At 36.5% G+C, this 23,827-nt stretch overlaps 2 protein-coding genes, 3 long non-coding RNA genes and 1 other non-coding gene across 7 annotated transcripts; 4 read left to right on the top strand and 2 right to left on the bottom strand.

Annotated features, from left to right (window-relative positions):
• Positions 1-10,249, bottom strand: LOC143451271 (uncharacterized). Its single transcript, XR_013114841.1, has 2 exons — positions 9,638-10,249; positions 1-377 (listed from the first exon to the last, which is right to left on the bottom strand). It is a non-coding gene; the product is annotated as an uncharacterized LOC143451271 (long non-coding RNA).
• LOC143451274 (uncharacterized) lies at positions 413-2,485 on the top strand. Its single transcript, XR_013114844.1, has 2 exons — positions 413-1,717; positions 1,954-2,485. It is a non-coding gene; the product is annotated as an uncharacterized LOC143451274 (long non-coding RNA).
• On the bottom strand, positions 1,827-5,290 carry LOC143451270 (uncharacterized). Of its 2 annotated transcripts, none has more exons than XM_076951713.1 (4): positions 3,748-5,290; positions 3,442-3,559; positions 3,008-3,089; positions 1,827-2,804 (listed from the first exon to the last, which is right to left on the bottom strand). In XM_076951713.1, exons 1-4 carry the CDS (start codon positions 3,811-3,813, stop codon positions 2,753-2,755), a joined length of 318 nt encoding a protein of 105 aa, XP_076807828.1. In that variant the 5' UTR covers positions 3,814-5,290; the 3' UTR covers positions 1,827-2,752. The 2 variants fall into 2 exon arrangements, with proteins under 2 accessions (XP_076807828.1, XP_076807827.1); XM_076951712.1 differs by having other exon boundaries at positions 1,827-2,039.
• Positions 5,424-6,754, top strand: LOC143453137 (uncharacterized). The gene is made up of 2 exons (XR_013115135.1): positions 5,424-5,690; positions 6,561-6,754. It is a non-coding gene; the product is annotated as an uncharacterized LOC143453137 (long non-coding RNA).
• Positions 10,250-12,928: 2,679 nt separating the features above from the next.
• On the top strand, positions 12,929-13,000 carry Trnac-gca (transfer RNA cysteine (anticodon GCA)). The gene has a single exon. It is a non-coding gene; the product is annotated as a tRNA-Cys (tRNA).
• Positions 13,001-17,041: 4,041 nt separating this feature from the next.
• LOC143452389 (adenosylhomocysteinase-like) lies at positions 17,042-21,567 on the top strand. Its single transcript, XM_076953344.1, has 9 exons — positions 17,042-17,197; positions 18,964-19,154; positions 19,273-19,437; positions 19,584-19,760; positions 19,846-19,924; positions 20,031-20,159; positions 20,459-20,664; positions 20,843-21,049; positions 21,167-21,567. The coding sequence occupies exons 1-9, from the start codon at positions 17,167-17,169 to the stop codon at positions 21,296-21,298; spliced, it is 1,317 nt and encodes a 438-aa protein (XP_076809459.1). The 5' UTR covers positions 17,042-17,166; the 3' UTR covers positions 21,299-21,567.
• Positions 21,568-23,827: the final 2,260 nt, after the last annotated feature.

The following is a 23,827-nucleotide window of genomic DNA, read 5'->3' as shown; positions in this document are numbered from 1 at the left end:
TAAGACAAAAAACACAACAAAATTATCACTAGTATAAGATTGGTTTTTATTAGTACAAAACAGATAGAGGAAATGTTTGTTGGTTGTTGCGTTGCATAAATTAGCTGTAAAATGCACACAATGGTGAAGTTAGCGAACAAATAATCTGATTACCAGTCTGTAACCTACATTGTTTTGGTGAATACGGGAGGAGATCTAAAACCTAACTTTAGTGTGGATGGAAACAAATTGCAACTCGTTACTCAAGTGTAGATCAAAAACCCAAGTGAACAGTGTTGAGTGGCGTTCTCTGCTCACAATTACCATAAATTCTGTGTTGCTGATTTTGGTAACTTGATATTGAGTATCACCAAATATGTGCAATAGGCTGTCAATACCTACAAAGGTTTCAAAAATATTTCATAATTCTCACTTTTTTCATTATCAGTAATAGATTCCTTGTTTTTTTTATTCCTTAAATTTAGGTTGTCCCAGTCACAGAATAGTAACAAAAATCCAACTATGATGCAACTGGAGTGATTAAAATGCTAAGCTCATAATAAAGTGAACGGGACTGGGTAAAACCTGGACACGACGCAATCCGCGGATCGTCCATGGACGGTTGAAAATGGACGATTTTTGCGTAAGCGTCCATGGACGTTTTTACGCAAAACCGACGTTTTCCCTTAGTCGTCCATGGACGGTTGTTGAAATAGGGTTAAATCAGTTCTTTTTTAACAAAGCGTCCACGGGTGGTTTTTAGGATAAGTTTAAAGCAGTGTTTTCGAGATCGTCTATGGACGGTTGAAAATGGACGATTTTTGCGTAAGCGTCCATGGACGATTTTAGGAAAAGCTTAAATAGCGGATAGGGGAAAGTGTCCATGGACGATTTTAGGAAAAGCTTAAATAGCGGATAGGGGAAAGCGTCCATGGACGATTTTAGGAAAAGCTTAAATAGCGGATAGGGGAAAGCGTCCATGGACGATTTTAGGAAAAGCTTAAATAGCGGATAGAGGAAAGCGTCCATGGACAATTTTAGGAAAAGCTTAAATAGCGGATAGGGGAAAGCGTCAATGGACGATTTTAGGATAAGCTTAAATAGCGAATATGATGAAAGTGTCCATGGACAATTATGGGATAGGCTTAAATAGTGGATATGATGTAGTGTCCATGGACTGTTTTGAAATGGGCTTAAAAAACGTCCATGGACGATTTTAGGATAAGCTTAAATAGCGAATATGATGAAAGTGTCCATGGACAGTTATGGGATAAGCTTAAATAGTGGATATGATGTAGTGTCCATGGACTGATTTGAGATAGGCTTAAAAAACGGGACTGGGTAAAACCTGGACACGACGCAATTCGCGGATCGTCCATGGACGGTTGAAAATGGACGATTTTTGTGTCAGCGTCCATGGACGATTGCAGGAGAAGCTTAAATAGCGGATATGAGGAAAGTGTCCATGGAAAGTTATGGCATAGGCTGAAATAGTGGATTTGATAAAGTGTCCATGGACTGTTTTGGGAGGGGCTTAAAAAGCATCCATGGACAAATTTTGTTATAAGATGAGTTGACAGGAGAGAAGTGACCATCATCGTCCATCCAGTAAAAACTCACTCAGTATTTGAATGTGAACGCGGGGGAGGAATAAAATTAATTGGGCATATAATGACTATTCTTTCATAATGTTGCAGAGGGGATTTCTCACCCAAGAACAGCAAACTTTCCAATCTGGGTCTGAATATAGTCCAATTCCAAAAACTTTTTAAATTATGTGATTGAAGACTTTAACTAAGTTGTTTTCATCATCACTCAAGCTTAATGTGTTAAATTGTACATATTTTACTATAACTGTGAGCAGCGTAACACCTAATCTCGATTTCATTTCTTCATGTATTGCTTAAAATTGATTATATTCACTTCTGCGTCAAACACAAAAATTTGTATTAATCCTTTTATTCTTTTTTGCAGGTGCTGCAAAAATATTCCTGCGACATATGCTGTATCACTGGGACACAATTCTGATGAACCCATCGACAACAAAGACTGCATTCAATCTGAAAAAACAATATAGACAATTAAATCTTGTGAAGTGATCTCTTATGCAAAGAGGTGGACAGACAGCACTTTTCGTGTAAACGATGATGCAGTAAATGCAATATTTGCCGTGGTAAAGGTTACTTGTTCACAATTTTGCTTGACACTTCTAGATTAAAAAAGATCAACAGATGCTACAATTGCTATTAAGGAGTAATTAACATGTGTTTTTTAAACATATACTTGTTAAAATTTTAACTAATCACACGAAAAGTACGGAGTACCGGGACTGACTGTAATTCCTTGAAAAAAGTATTTTGGAACCACGAGTGCAAAATTAAAACACCTAGAATTTTAAAAGTGATTTTAAATTTTCTAGTTGTGTTTGAGTTAAGTAATTTTTATGTATGTATGGTTTTTTGGTTGTAGAATAGGAATTATACAAAAATAAAACTATGCACTGCTGGACCTGTGTGCTCGTAGACATTTATCTGAATGTAGAAACATAGAGTAACATCTGAAACAAATGAGCAAACTTTGTGCATGGCTTGTGTTTGATACTCAGTTGCAATGCATTAACGACGCTAGGTCTGTTTATTTAAACTGGAAAAAAGTTTGAAATTTGGGCAATATGATGTAAAAACCAATAAAAAATATGTCACAAAAAAAATTGCACAAAGGCTAGCTTTCTAAACAGGGGATTGAATGATTTGGAATCAGAGCCAGGTTTAAGTCATGCGAAGAACCGGCGATAGAGATCATCATGGTCGTGTTGAAGTATCAAGCTAAAAGTAAATAGTTCAAAATTTGGGCTAGACCACAGTAAAACTGAAAACAAACTTCCCCAAAATCTGATATCTGCCGCTGCCCAGTTCGAAATAGTTTCACTACACGGGTAATATAGTTGCAACTTATAATACCAACTAAACTGTATGCAATGATGGTTAAATCTGCCAAGTTAATGTATTATATGATGAGCAAGGTTTACCCATTCTGTCTTTTGCTGGTCAACTTCAGACGGGCCTTGATTGTGGCATATATATTGCAAAAGCTCAGCAATACATCATAGTCTGCAAAATGAAACAAATCTATCTGCATTTTTACATTAAAATCATTTGTTGTGAAAACAGAAACAAAATAACAGAAGTATACAGTTTTTAAAAATATTTAGTTAACAAATTCAAGACCAACAATGTGCCAGATACAAATACAACAATGAACAAAATAGTTAATCTGTTTAAAGTCAGGTTAAAAATGTTGGTCGTTTTCATATAAATCTATTTTACCTTAACTTTGTACATAAGTATGGTTTAGTGCTCTTCTGGAAATATACGTGGTATAGTTCAACGACCTTGAACAACAACCAGGTCATAACATGTTACAAATACTGCAGTTCTAATTCAAACCCAAACAGCCTCTCACCGATGGAATCAAGCAGTAAATTGCCAAAGTCCATGCGATACTTTTTGCAGGACTCGCTGTCAGTATCGAAATCGATCTGTTTCTCGCAAGAACTTTCATTAAGGATTCTTTGAGCTTCCTGCAATATGCCACTTATTGATAGAAAAGCTATTTTTTATTTTTATTTATTATTATAAATTATTATTTATTATATAAATTATAAATTTTTATTTATTATTATAAATTAGTGATAATAATATATACTAATAATAATAGTGATTATATACTTAATCTTCACAAATTTGAATTCATCCTTTCTAAAAATACCTTTAAAGCCAGTAGGCCACAATTCAAAATGTCTTGTTGCCTTTCATGTTTTCTATGCTGAAACATCCATTTATCCCAAGTGCCACGAAAACATTTGCCATTAGCACGTAAAAATGATCTAAAATACACTTACAATATCAGAAAAATATGTATTGAGATCAGTAATGTTATATCTAAATCAGAATAATAACAACAATTTACAGTAAAGACACATAAATAAAAAAGTTGGTCATGCCATGAAATAATTACTCAAAATTTTCAACAGTCCATGGATTGTGTCGTGTCCAGCTTATAGATGCCTATAACTGTATCACTTTAGCCTAACCCAAAACCGTATATCCATCATTTAATTTTAAACCTAGATCCCAAAACCCTTAAATGGACATTAATCCAAAATACATCATTTAAGTCTATCCCAAAACCCATGGACGTCTTTGCATGTCCCATCATTTCTGCATATCACCCCAAAACTGTCCATGCTTGCTGGATGCTGACATCATATCCACTATTTAAGCCTATCCCATAACTTTCCATGGACACTTTCATCATATTCGCTATTTAAGCTTTTCCTAAAATCGTCCATGGACGTTTTTTAAGCCTATCTCAAAACAGTCCATGGATACTTCATCATATCCACTATTTAAGCCTATCCCATAACTGTCCATAGATACTTCATCATATCCACTATTTAAGCCTATCCTATAACCGTCCATGGATACTTCATCATATTCGCTATTTAAACCTATCCCATAACTGTCCATAGATACTTCATCATATCCAATATTTAAGCCTATCCCATAACCGTCCATGGATACTTCATCATATCCACTATTTAAGCCTATCCCATAACCGTCCATGGATACTTCATGATATCCACTATTTAAGCCTATCCCATAACCGTCCATGGATACTTCATCATATTCGCTATTTAAGCCTATCCCAAAACAGTCCATGGACACTACCGGTACATCATATCCACTATTTAAGCCTATCCCAAAACAGTCCATGGACACTACCGGTACATCATATCCACTATTTAAGCCTATCCCACAACCGTCCATGGACGCTTTCCTCATATCCGCTATTTAAGCTTTTCCTAAAATCGTCCATGGACGCTTACGCAAAAATCGTCCATTTTCAACCGTCCATGGACGATCTCGAAAACACTGCTTTAAACTTATCCTAAAAACCACCCATGGACGCTTTGATGCAAAAGAACTGATTTAAGCCTATTTCAACAATCGTCCATGGACGATTAAAGGAAAACGTCGGTTTTGCGTAAAAGCGTCCATGGACGCTTACGCAAAAATCGTCCATTTTCAACCGTCCATGGACGATCTCGAAAACACTGCTTTAAACTTATCCTAAAAACCACCCGTGGACGCTTTGTTAAAAAAGAACTGATTTAACCCTATTTCAACAACCGTCCATGGACGACTAAGGGAAAACGTCGGTTTTGCGTAAAAACGTCCATGGACGCTTACGCAAAAATCGTCCATTTTCAACCGTCCATGGACGATCCGCGGATTGCGTCGTGTCCAGGTTTTACGTCGTGTCCAGGTTTCGTGTCCGTCGTCGTGTCCAGGTTTGTTTAAGGTCGTTGAAGTATACCACATAATTTTCCAGAAGAGCACTAAACCATACTTATGTATAAAGTTAATGTAAAAGATATTTATAGGAAAACCACCAACATTTTTAACCTGACTTTAAACAGATTAACTATTTTGTTCGTTGTTGTATTTGTAACTGGCACATTGTTGGTCTTGAATTTGTTAACTAAATATTTTTAAAAACTGTATACTTCTGTTTTCACAACAAAGTATTTTAATGTAAAAATGCAGATAGATTTATTTCATTTTGCAGACTATGATGTATTGTTGAGTTTTTGCAATATATGCCACAATCAAGACCCATCTGAAATTGACCAGCAAAAGACAGAATGGGTAAACCTTGTTCATCATATAATATATTAACTTAGGCAGATTTAACCATCATTGCATACAGTTTAGTAGGTATTATAAGTTGCAACTATTTTACCACTGTAGTGAAACTATTTCGAACTGGGCATCATATTGCCCAAATTTCAAACTTTTTGCCAGTTTAAATAAAAAGACCTAGCGTCGTTAATGCATTGCAACTGAGTATCGAACACAAGCCATGCACAAAGTTTGCTCATTTGTTTCAGATGTTACTCTATGTTTCTACATTCAGATAATAAATGTCTACGAGCACACAGGTCCAGCAGTGCATAGTTTTATTTTTGTATAATTCCTGTTCTACAACCAAAAATTGTGTACATAAAAAACGTACATAAAAATTACTTAACTCAAACACAACTAGAAAATTTAAAATCACTTTTAAAATTCTAGTTGTTTTAATTTTGCACTCGTGGTTCCAAAACACTTATGAAAAAACTAAGTTAATGACTTGTGTTTTTTTGATAGGTTGTTTTAACTTTATAGAACACCTATACCATGCTCAAGCATATGTGGGCAGTACTGCGGTACTATAGTACCGAATTACTTTTTTCAAGAAATTACAGTCAGTCCCGGTAATCAGTACTTTTCGTGTGATTAGTTAAAATTTAACAAGTTTATGTTCAAAAAACACATGTTAATACTCCTTAATACCAATTGTAGCATCTGTTGATCTTTTTTAATCTAGAAGTGTCAAGCAAAATTGCGAACAAGTAACCTTTACCGCAGCAAATATTGCATTTGCTGCAGCATCTTTTACACGAAAAGTGCTGTCTGTTCACCTCTTTGCTTAAGAGATCACTTTACAGGATTTAATTGTCTATATTGTTTTTTCAGATTGAATGCAGTCTTTGTTGTCGATGGGTTCATCAGAATTGTGTACCATTAATACAGTATTTGTCGCAGGAATATTTTTGCAGCACCTGCAAAAAAGAATAAATGGATTAATACAAATTTTTGTGTTTGACGCGAAAGTGAATATATTCAATTTTAAGCAAAATATGAAGAAATAAAATCGAGATTAAGTGTTACCCTGCTCACAGTTATAGTAAAATATGTACAATTTAACACATTAAGCTTGAGTGATGATGAAAACAACTTGGTTAAAGTCTTTAATCACATAATTTAAAAAGTTTTTGGAATTGGACTTTATTCAGACCCAGACTGGAAAGTTCGCTGTTCTTGGGTGAGAAATCCCCTGTGCTACATTATGAAAGAATAGCCATTGTACGCCCAATTAATTATGTTCCTCCCCCGCGTTCACATTCAAATACCGAGTGAGTTTTTACTGGATTGACGATGATGGTCACTTCTCTCCTGTCAGCTCATCTTATAACAAAAATCGTCCATGGATGCTTTTTAAGCCCATCTCAAAACTGTCCATGGACACTTCATCAAATCCACTATTTAAGCCTATCCCATAACCGTCCATGGATACTTCATCATATCCACTATTTAAGCCTATCCCATAACCGTCCATGGATACTTCATCATATTCGCTATTTAAGCCTATCCCATAACCGTCCATGGATACTTCATGATATCCACTATTTAAGCCTATCCCATAACCGTCCATGGATACTTCATCATATTCGCTATTTAAGCCTATCCCAAAACAGTCCACGGACACTACCGGTACATCATATCCACTATTTAAGCCTACCCCAAAACAGTCCATGGACACTACATCATATCCACTATTTAAGCCTATCCCATAACCGTCCATGGATACTTCATCATATTCGCTATTTAAGCCTACCCCAAAACAGTCCATGGACACTACCGGTACATCATATCCACTATTTAAGCCTACCCCATAACTGTCCACGGACATTTTCATCATCTCGCTATTTAAGCCTATCCTAAAATCGTCCATGGACGCTTTTTAAGCCTAATCCCACAACCGTCCATGGACGCTTTCCTCATATCCGCTATTTAAGCTTTTCCTAAAATCGTCCATGGACGCTTACGCAAAAATCGTCCATTTTCAACCGTCCATGGACGATCTCGAAACCACTGCTTTAAACTTATCCTAAAAACCACCCATGGACGCTTTGATGCAAAAGAACTGATTTAAGCCTATTTCAACAATCGTCCATGGACGATTAAAGGAAAACGTCGGTTTTGCGTAAAAACGTCCATGGACGCTTACGCAAAAATCGTCCATTTTCAACCGTCCATGGACGATCCGCGGATTGCGTCGTGTCCAGGTTTTACCCAGTGCCGTCCATGGACGATCCGCGGATTGCGTCGTGTCCAGGTTTTACCCAGTGCCCTTTCATCATATTCGCTATTTAAGCTTATCCTAAAATCGTCCACGGACGCTTTTTAAGCCTATCTCAAAACAGTCCATGGACACTACCGGTACATCATATCCACTATTTAAGCCTATCCCAAAACAGTCCATGGACACTACCGGTACAGCATATCCACTATTTAAGCCTATCCCATAACTGTCCATGGACACTACCGGTACATCATATCCACTATTTAAGCCTATCCCAAAACAGTCCATGGACACTACCGTCACTAAAAAAGTTGGTCATGCCACGAAATGATTAGGCCTATAGGCTACTGAAAACTGTCAACCGTCCATGGACGATCTATGGATTGTGTCGTGTCAAGCTTTTACCCGGTGCTGTCCATAATTTACGCCTATCCAGCCGATTGTACCACTCAAGCTTCCAAAATATAGGCTATCTTTTATGTCTATCCCAAACCCACCGAGGTCTACTCTTTGCATGTCCCATCATTTCAGCATATGACCCCAAAACTGTTCATGCTTGGACGCTTACATCATATCCACTATTTAGCCTATCCCATAACTGTCCATGGACACTTTCCTCATATCCGTTATTTCAGCTTATCCTGTAATCGTCCATGTACGCTTACGCAAAAAGCGGCCATTCTTAAGTGTCCATGGGGCATGGACGATCTCGAAACCAATAACTGTCCATGGACAGTTTCATCATATCCGCTATTTCAGCTTGTCCTAAAGGCGTCCATGGACGCTTACGCAAAAATCGTCCATTTTCAACCATCCATGGACTGCTTTAAACTTTTTAAACTTATCCTAAAAACCACCCATGGACGCTTTGGTGCAAAAGAACTGGTTTAAGCCTATTTCAACAACCGTCCATGGACGCTTTCCCCTATCCGCTATTTTGGCTTTTCCTAAAATCGTCCATGGACGCTTTCCCCTATCCGCTATTTAAGCTTTTCCTAAAATCGTCCATGGACGCTTTCCCCTATCCGCTATTTAAGCTTTTCCTAAAATCGTCCATGGACGCTTTCCCCTATCCGCTATTTAAGCTTTTCCTAAAATCGTCCATGGACGCTTTCCCCTATCCGCTATTTAAGCTTTTCCTAAAATCGTCCATGGACGCTTTCCCCTATCCGCTATTTAAGCTTTTCCTAAAATCGTCCATGGACGCTTTCCCCTATCCGCTATTTAAGCTTTTCCTAAAATCGTCCATGGACGCTTTCCCCTATCCGCTATTTAAGCTTTTCCTAAAATCGTCCATGGACGCTTTCCCCTATCCGCTATTTAAGCTTTTCCTAAAATCGTCCATGGACGCTTACGCAAAAATCGTCCATTTTCAACCGTCCATGGACGATCTCGAAAACACTGCTTTAAACTTATCCTAAAAACCACCCGTGGACGCTTTGTTAAAAAAGAACTGATTTAACCCTATTTCAACAACCGTCCATGGACGACTAAGGGAAAACGTCGGTTTTGCGTAAAAACGTCCATGGACGCTTACGCAAAAATCGTCCATTTTCAACCGTCCATGGACGATCCGCGGATTGCGTCGTGTCCAGGTTTTACCCAGTGCCAAAGTGAACCCATGCTTTGTACAAGTAGGCTACCCATCGGAAATACCATTGTTCTAAAACTTGTGGGGAATGCTTACGTCAGTTTAGTAGTCCAGAAGAATACTGTAGTTCCAAAATCAGGAAATATCACTCAAAAATATTAAAAAGTAAATCCAAAATGCATGTAGGCCTATCACAAAATGAAGCGACTATTTTATTAGCCTGCCAGTATCTGTTGACAATTACAGCAATTGGCTGATGTTTGCCTATGAAGTGGGTTATGAAGATCATTTTTGTTGACTGCAATCAGATCGCTTGCTGGCCTAGTAGTTAATATGCTGATTGCTGAACTTGGTATACACTATCAATTGAAAATCAAATTACTTCCAATTCCCAAGTGTTCATTTTTGCTACAAATTTAGTCATGAAAGGTACAAATTTGTGGCGATTAGGCTAATTCTACATTTAGATTTGACCAGACTCGAAACTATGGCAGTTTTTGAAGATGAATCATGCGTGTAACAACATAAGTTTTTGGCGTGTTGGCCTACACTGAAACCTCAAGGCTTTTTTGGTAATTTTAATGTGGAATTTAAACAACTATTTACCTAGTTTATTTATTAATAAATTTGCATGCACATTGCTAAGTTCTGTGTGAGCATTTGCTATAGTACCACTTTTCACTTTTGCATGTACAGTATTGTCATCGCTTTTCACTAAGCAGATTTGGAAAAAATAGTACAGCATTCAGGTTAACACTATAGACATCGGAAATTCCGATGTCGATGGGTAGCCCTAACTAAAGAGAGCAAGTTTTGATGCATATTTTGGCGATAGAAAAGACGTAGTGTTATTACATGCAGTACTTTAGGGTGAGGCGAGAAAGGCAGTCACCTCGGCCCGCCCTTCAAGACCCCCCCTGTTTGTGTACACGTTTTCTAAACGAATAAGTATTGCCTACTAGTGTTATTTTCAACTATTCGCTGTTTTTCAGGACAGAAGTCGTTTATTGGTTAATGCTAATTAACTTTATAAACTGTATATAGAATAAGGGAAAGTTGTAGATCGAACGAATGTAGTTGTAGTAAATAAGGTAGTTGTAGATTGAACGATCGAAGTAAATCGAACCTCCATGTAAAGTGGTAACCTCCTGCTTTGAAATTACTTTCATATAACTTAATGCTTAAACGGTCACGTGATTTGAAATATCATGCCGAGACAAAAAAAGTTGTGTTCTCTGCTGGCAAACCTCAAGGTATTAGGCGCATGATAGCAACAAAGAAATGAAGTGTGTGAGATTTTGAGGACCACAGAGCAAAATTTATGGAGCGAAAAACTAAAAAGAAATGCACAAAAAACTCGGGCAGTATATTTGTTTTGAAAGAAAAAAAGATTTTTGCATTTTAGACCATGTAAGTTCAAAACTTTAAGGGGAGCATGTCCCCTGGATACCCTAGGATAAATTGCAACGATACCCGGAATTTTGGGGCCCACAAGTTTAAGTCGCGTCGTACCTCACCTCGGTCCCCCTCAAACCTGAAGCCACCACTGATTACATGAACTTTGGACCTTGGTTTGCAACATGTTAACACCTATTGCCTAATGCGTGTTTTATAGATAAACCAATGTGTTACAATGATAAACTCATAAAAAAGAATAAGTTCTTTAATGTCTTCTTTTTGGCCAACAGGTAAAGGCTTATTTTGCAATATAGTCAGAACACCTTTCTTTGTTGTTGGTTTGTTTATGTAGTAGCCTATATAATTGTCGTTTGTCGTTACTGTATACTCGTTTCTTTATTATATCCTCACCTGTATAAATAAAAGCGTGTACAGATCGTTAACTGATAGATGAATGCGAGTTATTAAGGGTCGGTAACTGAATGTCTATCGGATGGTAATAAATGACTTTCAAGAGTTCATAAAATGTTTAGGGACGTGAATGTACAAAAGTTTATATGTGTTGTTTATCTTTTGCATCTTTATACGTTTTTATCTGAAACACTAAAATAAATCAATACATATGGAGAAGTAAATTTAATACTATGTACGCTTAATAGATAAGTTTGGAATGTTTTAAACTGGTTACGCAAACTTTTCTGAGACTTTACATTGTAGTTTTTAAAACTTGCTCAAAAGATATAGCCTAGGCCAGGATAGGTTGTCTCGAAATGGAAAATTTTGTGTTTTAAACCGTTAGATTAATTTTCAAAGAAAACCAAACCAAATAAAACTTATAATCTCACATTTACTGCAGCGCCAGCGGTTAACCGATTCTCTCTGTTACGAGTTACGAATTTTACTTTATATTGATACTGTATATGTATTTTCATTTGAAATCCATACGTGGTTACTACGTCAGAGACCAAGTTACGTAGAGTTTTCAGCGCCCGGGGACAGATGTAGTTTTTGCGTCGCCGCTTGTCAATATATGAATGATTACCACCAAAGTACTTATAACTATAACATTTTCTTCAACTCTATTTTTCAACTACTTTGTGCATGTGGAAAAGTTATGTATATATGTTGTTATGATTTGTTTGTTATGACATACAGCAACGGGCTTTATTGAATATTAGGTTGCTGACAGAAGAGCCACTTGACGACATGACGCAACAATACGATTTGACACTTGCGATAACAAGAGTTTCATAATTCAGACAAGATTGTTGAAAAATATATAAAACAAACCTAACTTATTTTTATGAAACTCTTCAAATTCAGCGACGATTTATCGTAGCTTTGCAGCAAAGTTTCATCAGAATGAGTAATTTTGAACAGCGATACTTCTTGGTCTACTTACGATGGAGTAGATTTTTTCAGGAGTAACAATGCTTGTATTTAAGTAACTTATGTGGTTACTTTAACCACCACTACTTTTATTCAGCTTTGATCATTTCTTTCTTTCTGTCTTTTCTACTTGATCTGACTTTTTGGTGTTCGCAATAAAAGTCGTTGTACGCTGCGTACGAGTAACCTACGTATCCGTATCGTATCCGAGTATATCTGTATCGTATCCATATCGTACATACCCTATTAGTTTCATGTGTTTGCTCACATTCACTTCTTTTTTGAGCCTCCATACGTTCCACAGTTACAGTAGCACATTTTTTAACTCATAAAGATATAAACTCGACGAATATGCATTTAACATCATAAATTCATTGATGAAAGGCCCTCCACCAAAGGAGGACATGTACCAGCATGTAAACCCGGGGTTGCAATGAGTCCATGGGAACACAAAAATCTATGCCCAAGTTCTTCCAGATTATCTCAGCAGGGAACGAAGTTGGGCATAGCCGACTTCACTTCATTTTTAATTACGAATTGTGCGCTGCGCCGAGTTAGGCAGGTGTAAATGTAGGTTAAGGTCAATCGATCATAGCCGTCGGGGGTATAGCTCAGTGGTAGAGCATTCGACTGCAGATCGAGAGGTCCCTGGTTCAAATCCGGGTGCCCCCTGTTTTAACATTTCCGATGTTGTCCCTTTTGATCTTCATGGTATTGTGTTACATACTAGGGATGGGTCGATACGAATCCAAACCCGAATAGATTCGCCCAATATCACCTTTATGGAAGATTCGGGAGAACACGAATACCAACAATGGCGAACCCGAATACAATATTACTTATAAAGTTACTGACTTTTGTTAAAATTTTTTATCTAGTTAGTTTCCCGACAAAGCTAAACTAGAGTCAGCAGTACTTACAAGGAAGGTCGTTTTCCTAACGATTTTGCTTTTTTAAACACTATTTTTCAAAAGAAAGCGATTTGTTTATCGATTACGTCATTTTACAAGCAAGACTTGACGACTTTTTAGTGAAATTTCATTGTTTGGTTCTAATACGAATAGATTCGGGTTTCGTTCGTGTCGACCTTCATGATATTCGGGTTCGCACGAACCGCATCCCTATTACATACAGGATGCCATAGCTCGCATGTTTTTTCTGCACAATTATTTCACGTATGGGTTATTGTGTACTTGTTTAAAGCTTGGATTAAATTATTTGTAATACAGTATTAGTATAGGTTTAAAAACGTTGTCTTGAATGAAATCAAATCACCTATAAGATGGTTTATTAATCCTGATATGAAATTAATAAGCGACCAACACCTTTGCACAGTTTTTGTCCGACATAGGCCTAATGCCTGTTAGGCTATGGTAATTTGTGCCAATATACTTAACGAAACTTGTAACTTGCATGAAGAAAACTGTTGAAGTTTACACTTACGTTACTATTGATCTAAAAAATATTTCCTTTAGTGTTTGGTATAACATAATTTTGACGTTTTTGCTCGTCTGTCCAATGTAGAATATTTTTGCTGTCATTACGCTTGAAGTATAACTTACTAGTGTCCCAGAAGCTATCGGTTGTCCGTCTGGTAAATGAAAGCCGGATATTTAAAAACCTCAGAATTAAGTTATACCAAAAAATAAAACTAAATATTTATCAGGTCAGATAAGCCTATATCTAAAAACTAGCGCAACTTGATGCGAAAGCTGTGCAAAATGTTTTGTCGTATTGATCGGTGGGATTTGGGCGTGATTTCAACCTGCTGCTGCGCAATGTCTTATTTTATGATCAGCAATTTTATGATTACTGTGTTAAAAGGAAAAGTGCCCCATTGTCCAAAATCCAGAAGTTCGGTCCTAAGCCCGCGCAGTTTCCTACGTCCGAGATGAGAAAGAGGTTATTTGTATTGATACTGATTAATACTCATTACTACATCGTACAATCACGCAGTTGTAGGATGTATCGTTTTTCTTCAAAACGTCCTTGGATGAGCTCGAACCAGCAACCTTTCGGTTAACAGCCGAACACGATAACCGATTGCGTCACAGAGACCGTTACGACGTTCTCTAAGATGAACTGGAACTTATGAAAATCCGAACATATAGTTTGTATTAACACCGACATCGCGGTGACAATGAGCTTATGTAAATACAGTGTGCGACACTCTCATTTTAACAATTTTGATGTTCATGTGAAAGGTTGTTGTTTGTTAAAATGGGCAAAGAGTCCGCCAAAAGTTCTTGCATTATTTCCCACGCTTGCCAAGGCCGGCCTTTGTCCGATTTGATTTCGATTTCGCTTGAACGAAATCCCCACCATATTAGATTCTGAAAAATTAAAATTCCGTAACCTATATACGGTAAAGCGTTGTAGTCACAGAAATGCATTGTGTCATCTGCTCTTTCAATTTGTACGAGAAAAAGTGTATTATAAGGTCAGGTTAATCAAAATCACATTGGAATAAAAATAACTGGTAAAAGGATCAAATATAACGTTCTTTTTTCGAAAACTGTAGATGATAAGCCTATACTCCTATACTATAGTTTTAGGGGAAAATGTAAACGATTTTTAAGTTAACTGTGGTAGTGAATAAAATTCTTAAAATTTGTTAAATTTCGTACAGTATAGCTTGTTTTCGCCATTGACTGTGGAAGCCAAAGTATGGTGCTTACCTTTTTGCAAATTGGTCAAACAAGAAATATGCTCACAAACAATCAATAAATGCGGAAAAGTGGAAAAGCCTTGAGGGCTTAAATCGTACCAGGTGTAAATTATGATGGTGCTACAAATATGAAAGAGGTAAGCCCGGCCACCAAAATAAGAACGCAACAATGTTTTTATATTAAAACTAAAGGTAACAAAAGTTAAATAAAATAGAAAAGTTAACAAAAGCAAAAGCATTTATAAGCAAAATGTCGGAAGTTGTGATTCGTACGTATAATGAATACATGAGCCAAAACAATAAAAAGAATTTTATTAGAGCAATATTCAAGATAATATTAATATACAGGGTGTCCATAAAGTTTAGGTACATAGGGAATTTTACAAATTCATTTATTTTTTTCCGGATTGAATGATGGCTCTGTCTAAAGAAGAACGAATCGAGCTGGTACTCTTAAGTGGACAAGAAGAATGGTCTTATCGTCAGGATTGTCTTATTTTTAACCCTGTACCAAAAATTTGTGGACACCCTACATATTGCACGCGCGCAATACATAGGACAAATCCGCAAAAACCTTCTCACAAAAATGCACGAAAACAAGCAAAAGCTCTAACAACAACTTTGAAGCTGCCAGACACCTCCATCCATAACACTACAGTATAACCGTAGACTTTGCTAAACCTGACATCTTATCAACGGCCTGTCAGGATCGGAAAAGAACATCTACAAATCCATAGTTTTCAACCATCGCTGAACATAGGTAAACAATCGTTTTATCTATTTTTTGTTAAGGTCGATCGTCTCAATGTAGTTTTCACCAGTTACTTTTCACTCCATTATTTCTTTTACGCTACAGTATAGTTATAAACCTCGCCATGTTGTTGGTTCTCAAATACATTGAAATTGATTGTAGATATGGATCGGAATGGACCGAAACGTCTGACTAATAAAAGAACAAAAAAAAAGCAGCGTAAACTCCTTAACGTACAGTATATATATAAGCTTAAACATTTTTCTATAGATTGATCAGCTGTGGCTTCAGCTACACAGAGACCCGCCATTCATTTGTGTTTATTGCCCGTGGTATTAAATGTGTGACGTTTTGTCGTTTAAGTTTTTGTGAAATGAAATATCTCGATTGTCGACCATCATCAATCCATTCATCAAGAATTTTGCTTTTCGTCAAAAGCGCGATGGGGAAGAAAAAGCAAACCATTTGCTGCTAGCACTCGCCAATGAACGGGAAAAAGTGACAAAGCCGAAAAGGCTTAAAACGTGCTCAAAAACAATCAGGGTTATACTTGCTTAACTGGCACGGCCACTAAATTCATGTAAACTGGGTAAACAGAAATCTACCAATATGTTGTGAGCAATAGGCCTATACTTTATACTCTATTAAAATACGGTAACGCGTTATATACAATTATAGGCACACATTTACAGATAGGCATTTTCGTTGAATGCGAAATATGCCTAGCCAGACTACAAAGGTGCCTGCACATTCGATGTGATTGGCAATGCATTCTCAAAACGAGTTCGCAACGCAAATGAATCATGTGCCTAGGCACCTTTAACGGTAAAAAATAGCCTACGATTGGTTAAATTCCCAACCTTACAATAAAACCGATTTGAAATTGATAGATGGTAGAATGATAGTTTGTAGAAAACAGCAGGGTTATAGTGTGTGTTACAGTTTCATGTAAACATTTTCTTTTGTGACTTTTCCGATTCCGCTTCATTAATCGATAAAGGTAATAATAAAAACAATAATAAATTTAACCATGTTACTTTGCTTGGTTGGCTCACAAAGTCGGGTGGATTTTGTGTACAAATTTTATAAAATAATAATAATAATAATGAAAAAATAAATAAATAACTAATAATAATAATAATAACTTTTGTTCAGCGTCCTTATCCAATCAGAAGAATTGCGCTCAAGCGCTTAATCACGTATACTTCAATGTAATAATAAATAATTATCCATCAATGTAAATGTGATGTCTGTAGTGATAAAAACAACTTCTTCGTTTGACGTTGCGTCATGCTTAAGCGACTTTAGCCTTGTATAAATAACTGCGAACACATGTTCCTTCCCCTCACTTAGTTCTAACGGTCACGTGAAAGGTTGTGTGAAGACTTAAACAGTATTTTGCTTTTTCTAAAACGAAACATGAGTCCAGCAAAAGCCGCATACAAAGTTGGTAAGTGAAAGCAAGTTTTATTTTTTTGCATAAGTTTATGGCTTGGCCTGTTGGTTCCCATGCTGGATTTTTTGTCTTTTTTCAGGGAATTTGCTAATTTGATTTTAGTTTCATATTGAAGATATCAATCAAGCAATGTACGCTATCTTACCTAAGCAGCATAGGAAGAATGCAGTCTCGTCTGTTTGTTGCTGGGTAGATTTCTAAGACTGCGGTTTGGGGATGCTAGCCGAATGCAGTATTTAGGTCAGATCAGAACTTAAGTTTGTTTTAAGTTCCATGCTTCCCTGACCACGTAACCAGACGTCATATCGAACAAGTCCATTGCGTAGGATTCAAACCGCTGTAAAATAAGAACTCGGCAACATATTTCCAAATTTTTTACTTATTGCGCAAAACAATTGCTATGCTACTCATCCGAATGAAACGCTGTTAGGCCTAATTAAAAAAAATCAGTGGGTCTACAATTTCCATTGTTAAGTATAGGCGATAAAAAAAGTCTTGCCACCCAAAAAAATTGCTGCCATAACTCGAAAAGGCAGAAAGGGTCTATACTCAGGGCTTTCATTTTGGGTCTAGTATACATTCGCATAGCCTAGTTAAATTGGTGAGCTACTGTATCAATTTCTTTTAAAATTGAAGTAATGATTTTACATTTACTGAACTAGAAAGTTTAAGATACAGCAGATTTAAGATTAGGTTACTAAGTAAAAATTTAGTTATGTCAACAAGAAATTATGAAATATAGCTTGAGCACTTGATTTATCCAGTAAAATAGTGGCCGCCATTTGAAAAAGTTATTAAATCAGTTTAAATATGTTTATGAAATTTAAGAAATGAATGTATACATGAAAATATAATAAAATTATCAAATAAAATATATTTAAAAAAAATGTTTACATTTCTTTAACTAAATGAATGTATAACTTAAAATATAAATTGTTCATTAAACTATAAGTTAATACATAATCATAATAAATAATTATGATTGATTGGGTAAATATGAAAATATGTACACTAATGTAAATCTAATTTAAATTTAGCGTTTAAAAGTTTAGCACATAGCTTAAGCGCAATGCATATGTTGCACAAGCTTACACATAAAGCATTAAATATAGATTAAATTAAAATTTGGGGAAATGGTGTATCATTTTAAGCTGAAAATAAGCGTGTCTTTTAATTCCCAACCAAACCTACTAATTCAGTCTTAAGAAGTGAGAGTGGAGTGGATTAGTTTAGAGTTTGAAGAATTTAGTAAATCAAAAATAGGTATTTTACCAGTCGCTGGTTGCTGAAATAGGATAATATCAATTGCGTCTTCGAAATTCGGTATCCCACAGCTGGGTATCTCACAGCTGGGTATCCCACAAAATAGACGCTGCCTTTAGAAGCATTGCAGGTTCAGAAATCGGACTTTGGAAAGAGGGTTAGCCTGGGTAGGTAAAGGCTATATGGACAAGTTTGCAATGTTTGACTGAATGTGAGCCAGTCACTAATCTTGTCATGTTTTGGTCAAACATTATCTACACCGACATGCACTAGACATTAGCCAACCCTTAACTGTTGATTTGAAAAACAAAATTTAAGATAAACAAGTAGCGAGCAAGAATTGAAAAAACGCAACGTGGCCAGAACCATTTTGTATACAATAGCCTCAGCAATATATGCTTTTTTGGTAATTTTTAAGCACACAGCAGCGATAGTACTAAATTCCAAAATAAAATTTAAGACAAGTTTCCATGTGATGTATGCAATTTTGTTTGCAGCCGATATTAGTTTGGCTGACTTTGGAAGGAAGGAAATCGAGATTGCTGAGAATGAGATGCCAGGTCTTATGTCGCTGCGGGAAGAGTACAAAGACAGCAAGCCCCTTAAAGGTGCTCGGATTGCTGGATGCCTTCACATGACCATCCAGACGGCTGTCTTAATGGAAACTTTACAAGCCCTTGGAGCTCAGGTATATTGAGTGTCACATTTAGATCAATGTTACACTCGAGTGCTTTTTCCTGAGGAGTCTTGCTACCATATGCTAATAATTCTGCGTTCATGACGTATTTGCGCTCTGTTTATGATAGGTCCAATGGTCTTCATGCAACATTTTTTCCACACAAGATCATGCAGCTGCAGCGATGGCTGCTGCTGGAATAGCCGTGTATGCTTGGAAGGGGGAGACAGATGAGGAATACATGTGGTGCATTGAGCAGACTCTGATGTTCCCTAATAATGAGCCTCTTAACATGGTGAGTTTTTGCATATATATTTTTACTTTTTTTGTGCGTGCTGGTAGAGTTTTTTGTCATTTTTATCATCACATTTTTAATATCTGTTATGTCATCTATTATATATCCTATATCTAATACATTTTCTATATCTTGACAAATACTAGATTTTGGATGATGGAGGTGACTTAACCAACCTTGTTCATGAGAAATACCCCCAATATTTGGAAGGGATTAAAGGAATTTCTGAAGAAACCACAACTGGTGTGCACAATCTTTATAAGATGATGCAGGCAGGCACCCTTAAGCCTCCAGCAATAAATGTCAACGATTCTGTCACCAAGGTTGGTTGCATTGTAACCTATTTAATTTTTTATGTGATATATCACTGCATATAAACTTCATAATTAAAATCACCGCCTCACGCAGAGCAAGTTTGACAATCTGTATGGATGTCGTGAATCCTTAGTAGATGGCATCAAGAGAGCAACTGATGTAATGTTAGCAGGTTAGAACGTAAAATCTTACACATCTTGATTGAATGCTAATAGTGTTTGTAATCCTTTAATGTTTTATTTCAAACCGCATTCATGCAACTTGTTTTCTTAATGTAGGAAAAGTAGCACTGGTTGCGGGTTACGGAGATGTAGGCAAGGGATCTGTACAATCACTGAAAGCTTTCGGCTGCCGGGTTATAATTTCTGAAATTGATCCTATCAATGCTTTGCAAGCGGCAATGGAAGGTTAGTATTATTTGCTCAAGTTAACACAATGCTTGGTTCATGTTTGTTCTCTTTTGGACGATGGTTAATAAGTAATGTTTCATTGTGCTGAAACGTTAAATCTAAATTTAGCCGGCAAACACTTCAAATATGGTAGTTATTCATTAATTTTAATCTCAAGTACTTTTTGTCTTCAACCAACAAAACGAAAGTTTCCTGAATCAGAAAAAAAGTTTAGTCACTTTTAACTGCGAACGTCTGGGAAGTTTTTGTAGATGTGTTAGTTAGTACATCAGTAATCATTCATTACCTTTGCACAGGGTATGAAGTCACCACTGTTGAGAAAGCTGCACCACGAGCAAATATTATAGTTACAACAACCGGCTGCAAAGACATTATCACTGGAAAAATATTTGAAATGCTTCAAAACGACACGATCGTTTGCAACATTGGCCATTTTGACTGTGAGCTTGATGTCCCTTGGCTCAATTCCAATGCCGTTGAAAAAGTTCAAGTGAAACCTCAAGTGTGTATATTCTGAAATCCTTATTGTGACTCACTCTCATAATTTTTCTCATTCACCATATATTTGTGTTGTGGTTTCTTTCACATCTTTGGTTATCAGTTATCACACACTGACGTTTTTTAGTGTTGGTTGTTGATACGTTGATCCTAGTATAATCTACAGCAATTTTTTTAAAAAGGTTGATCGCTACAAGCTCGCAAATGGAAAACATATCATTCTGCTGGCAGAAGGACGGTTAGTTAACCTTGGATGTGCCACTGGTCATCCCAGTTTTGTGATGAGCAACTCATTCACCAATCAGACCCTTGCTCAAGTTGAACTGTGGTCTGGTAACAGCGGCAACGAGAAATACAAACGTGGCAGCGTCTACATGCTTCCTAAAGTGGTAACTACACCTGTATTTTATTTAAGTGCTGTTAATGCTTACAGCGTTACATGCTTTGTATATATCTTTATAACGTGCACTAGTTGTACTAATTTTTTGGCTTGATTGCGTTTACAGCTCGACGAGAAAGTAGCTCGGTTACATCTTGACCACTTGGGAGTGGAGCTGACCAGCTTGTCAAACGATCAAGCTTCTTATCTTGGAATTCCAAGCGAAGGCCCGTTCAAGCCTGGGTATTACAGATACTAAAATCGTTCCATAAAAAACATTCCTTGTAATTGTAACGCTCGTTTTCAGTATGTTGGGACTGTATTAGTTTCAGAAATCATAATATAATCAAGTATGTTTGGAGTGCTAGATGTAATTACGAAGTTATGTATGCAATTTTAGTTATCCTGTGCATTTCTTAATTGAGAATGTTCACCATTTTGCGTACAAAAGTTCTTATAAGCCTTGTGTTCTAACGCAATGTCAATGTTCTTTCGCGTTTGTAAAGCAGTAAAAAGTTACTCAATTCACCTTGCAATTAAGTGTTTGTGCTCTCCCATGGTGATATGTCTGACTTCGTGCAGTCTGAATGCGAAGATTTCTGCCGATTACCCAGTTGGCTTTGGACTCGGTAAACAGAAAACTGTTAGGATGTTAGCTAAAGAAACATTGGAAGTTATATAATGCTGACTCATGATTGATAACGGTTTTGTGTCAATAACCCCCCACTGACTTTTTCCGGGTTTTGTGTAATTAACATCCAGTTTGTCTTGAAACTTGGCACGAAATTCGCAGACAACAGTAGGCTGTAACAGATAAAAGGGTTACCATATATTAAACCAAGTTAAAGAGCTTAGACTTTTCATTCATTCTGCCAAAAAGCAAAGGTAAAAATAAATGATCTGCTTTTGCAACTGAGCTGTGACGACCGAACTATCAATAATAATAATTAGATCGCCGTCGTAGTCTCTAACACAGTGGTACGCGACGAGGCTGATGCAATGTTGAATGATTGCAATCCTGACGCGTATTTTCCAAGAAGTCGGACTTCAAAACCATCACTCACTCAAGGTGAAGCGGTTTACCGCTAGTATAGTGTACCAAACCTGCTTAGTGTACAAATATTGAAGTGTATAAATATTTTAGCATTACAGACACAGAACCCCACCAACTTATTTCCAAGTTTTGCTCGATTAATTTTTAATCTATTAAACAACACAAACCTTTAAATGGGCATTAAAAAAATCAACTTGGTCCAGCAGAACGCAAGCATGCATCAAAATATTCACGATTGTAATCTTCCATAGAAATTTTTTTATTCTTTTGCCGTTTGATATTTAATACATTCACGATTTCGAACGCAACATCACAATATTCACATTATACAAACAAGGCGCACTTACCGGAAGCAAAACGTATACAACGAAAAATGTATTAATCAGAAACAAAGCTTTCTATGTTTTCGTAAAAGCATACTGTAAAAAATCCAAGCCTATACTGTATATCTTATCTTACTAAATTAATAGTTTATATCGTTATATTAGTTGCCTATTTCTCCACGACATTAAAATGGAGACAGATAAAATGAATGCAGATAGAGATGTAAGAAAATATTAAGAAATATTCCAGAGTACAGTTTTGAAGGATCAAACCTTTAATAACTCATATGCATTCTTTGTAGACTAGATGTGATATTTCATTTAATTTTCTGCAGGAAACCAATTAATTCACAAACATAAGAGACTACTTGTTTTGATTCAGTTACTTGACCGCTCTTTTCATATATTTGTTAGCAATTTCTTATAAAATTTAGCATTACGAGTATATATGTCCATGTTGTTTTTACCTAAACAACCATAAAACTATATGAACGTTTGCGCAACTTATTATTTTGAGCAAGCGAAATTGAATTCACATATTAACTCTATGTAGCGTGCATTAACACGTGATATATTCCAATAGCAAGTACAGGTACTGTATTTCTAAATGTACTTTCAATAGTAAGCCAAAAATATCTTCTGACCGCAGGGTCTGGAATGTTATTTCTAACATGTAGCTCACTGTCATTTGGAACTCCTGGATTCACACGAAAGATCTAATAAAGAGATGGATGGACCGGTGACGTTTAAGAAAAGGATAGATAAAGAGAGGTTTATCCGATCGTAGTTTCAGTTTAAGCTCTCATAAACAAAAACTAACAATGAACAAGATTGCTTTCAAAACCATTAGTAGCCTATCCTAACCAGGCTCGCGACTTTTCTATTTTAACTAAGTGTGGCCGTAACTGCACACAGATTTTCAATCGTTAATTACTAGAAAACTATACGTCGTAAACTGATCGGATTTTACAGGTTAGTAGAAAAATCATCTGGCTTCCTGTATACATCATAATTGTAAACCTAAAGAAAGTGAATTTAGTGTAAATTAAGTATTTCTAAAAGTGACACATTTCTAGAAATTTTTCTTGTTACGCAGCGCCCCCGCTGTGCGGAAAACCAGCTGACCGCGAGAAGAGAACGCAAGAGAATAGTTAGTCGAGTTATTGGTGCGAAAATGAGTAATACGCTTCAATGCGGAGAGAGAGCAAAATCATGAAAATATCACAATATCTCAAAAATTACAAAATACAACTTTATCAAACAAATATGGACAGATAGCTGAACACTTTTTAGGAAAAGTCACCAAATTCCAAGTTTCTACAACAAACAATGCAACTGTACGCCACGTTTTGCTGTGACTGTGTGCGGGGGAGGCCAAGCCTAGTTAAAATAGGGTTAATAGCCTACACTT

This window comes from Clavelina lepadiformis, chromosome 4 (genome assembly GCF_947623445.1).
Source record: "Clavelina lepadiformis chromosome 4, kaClaLepa1.1, whole genome shotgun sequence".
Taxonomy (NCBI): Eukaryota; Metazoa; Chordata; class Ascidiacea; order Aplousobranchia; family Clavelinidae; genus Clavelina; species Clavelina lepadiformis.
Note: the sequence above shows the minus strand (reverse complement) of the source record. Positions and strands in the feature narration are given on the sequence as shown.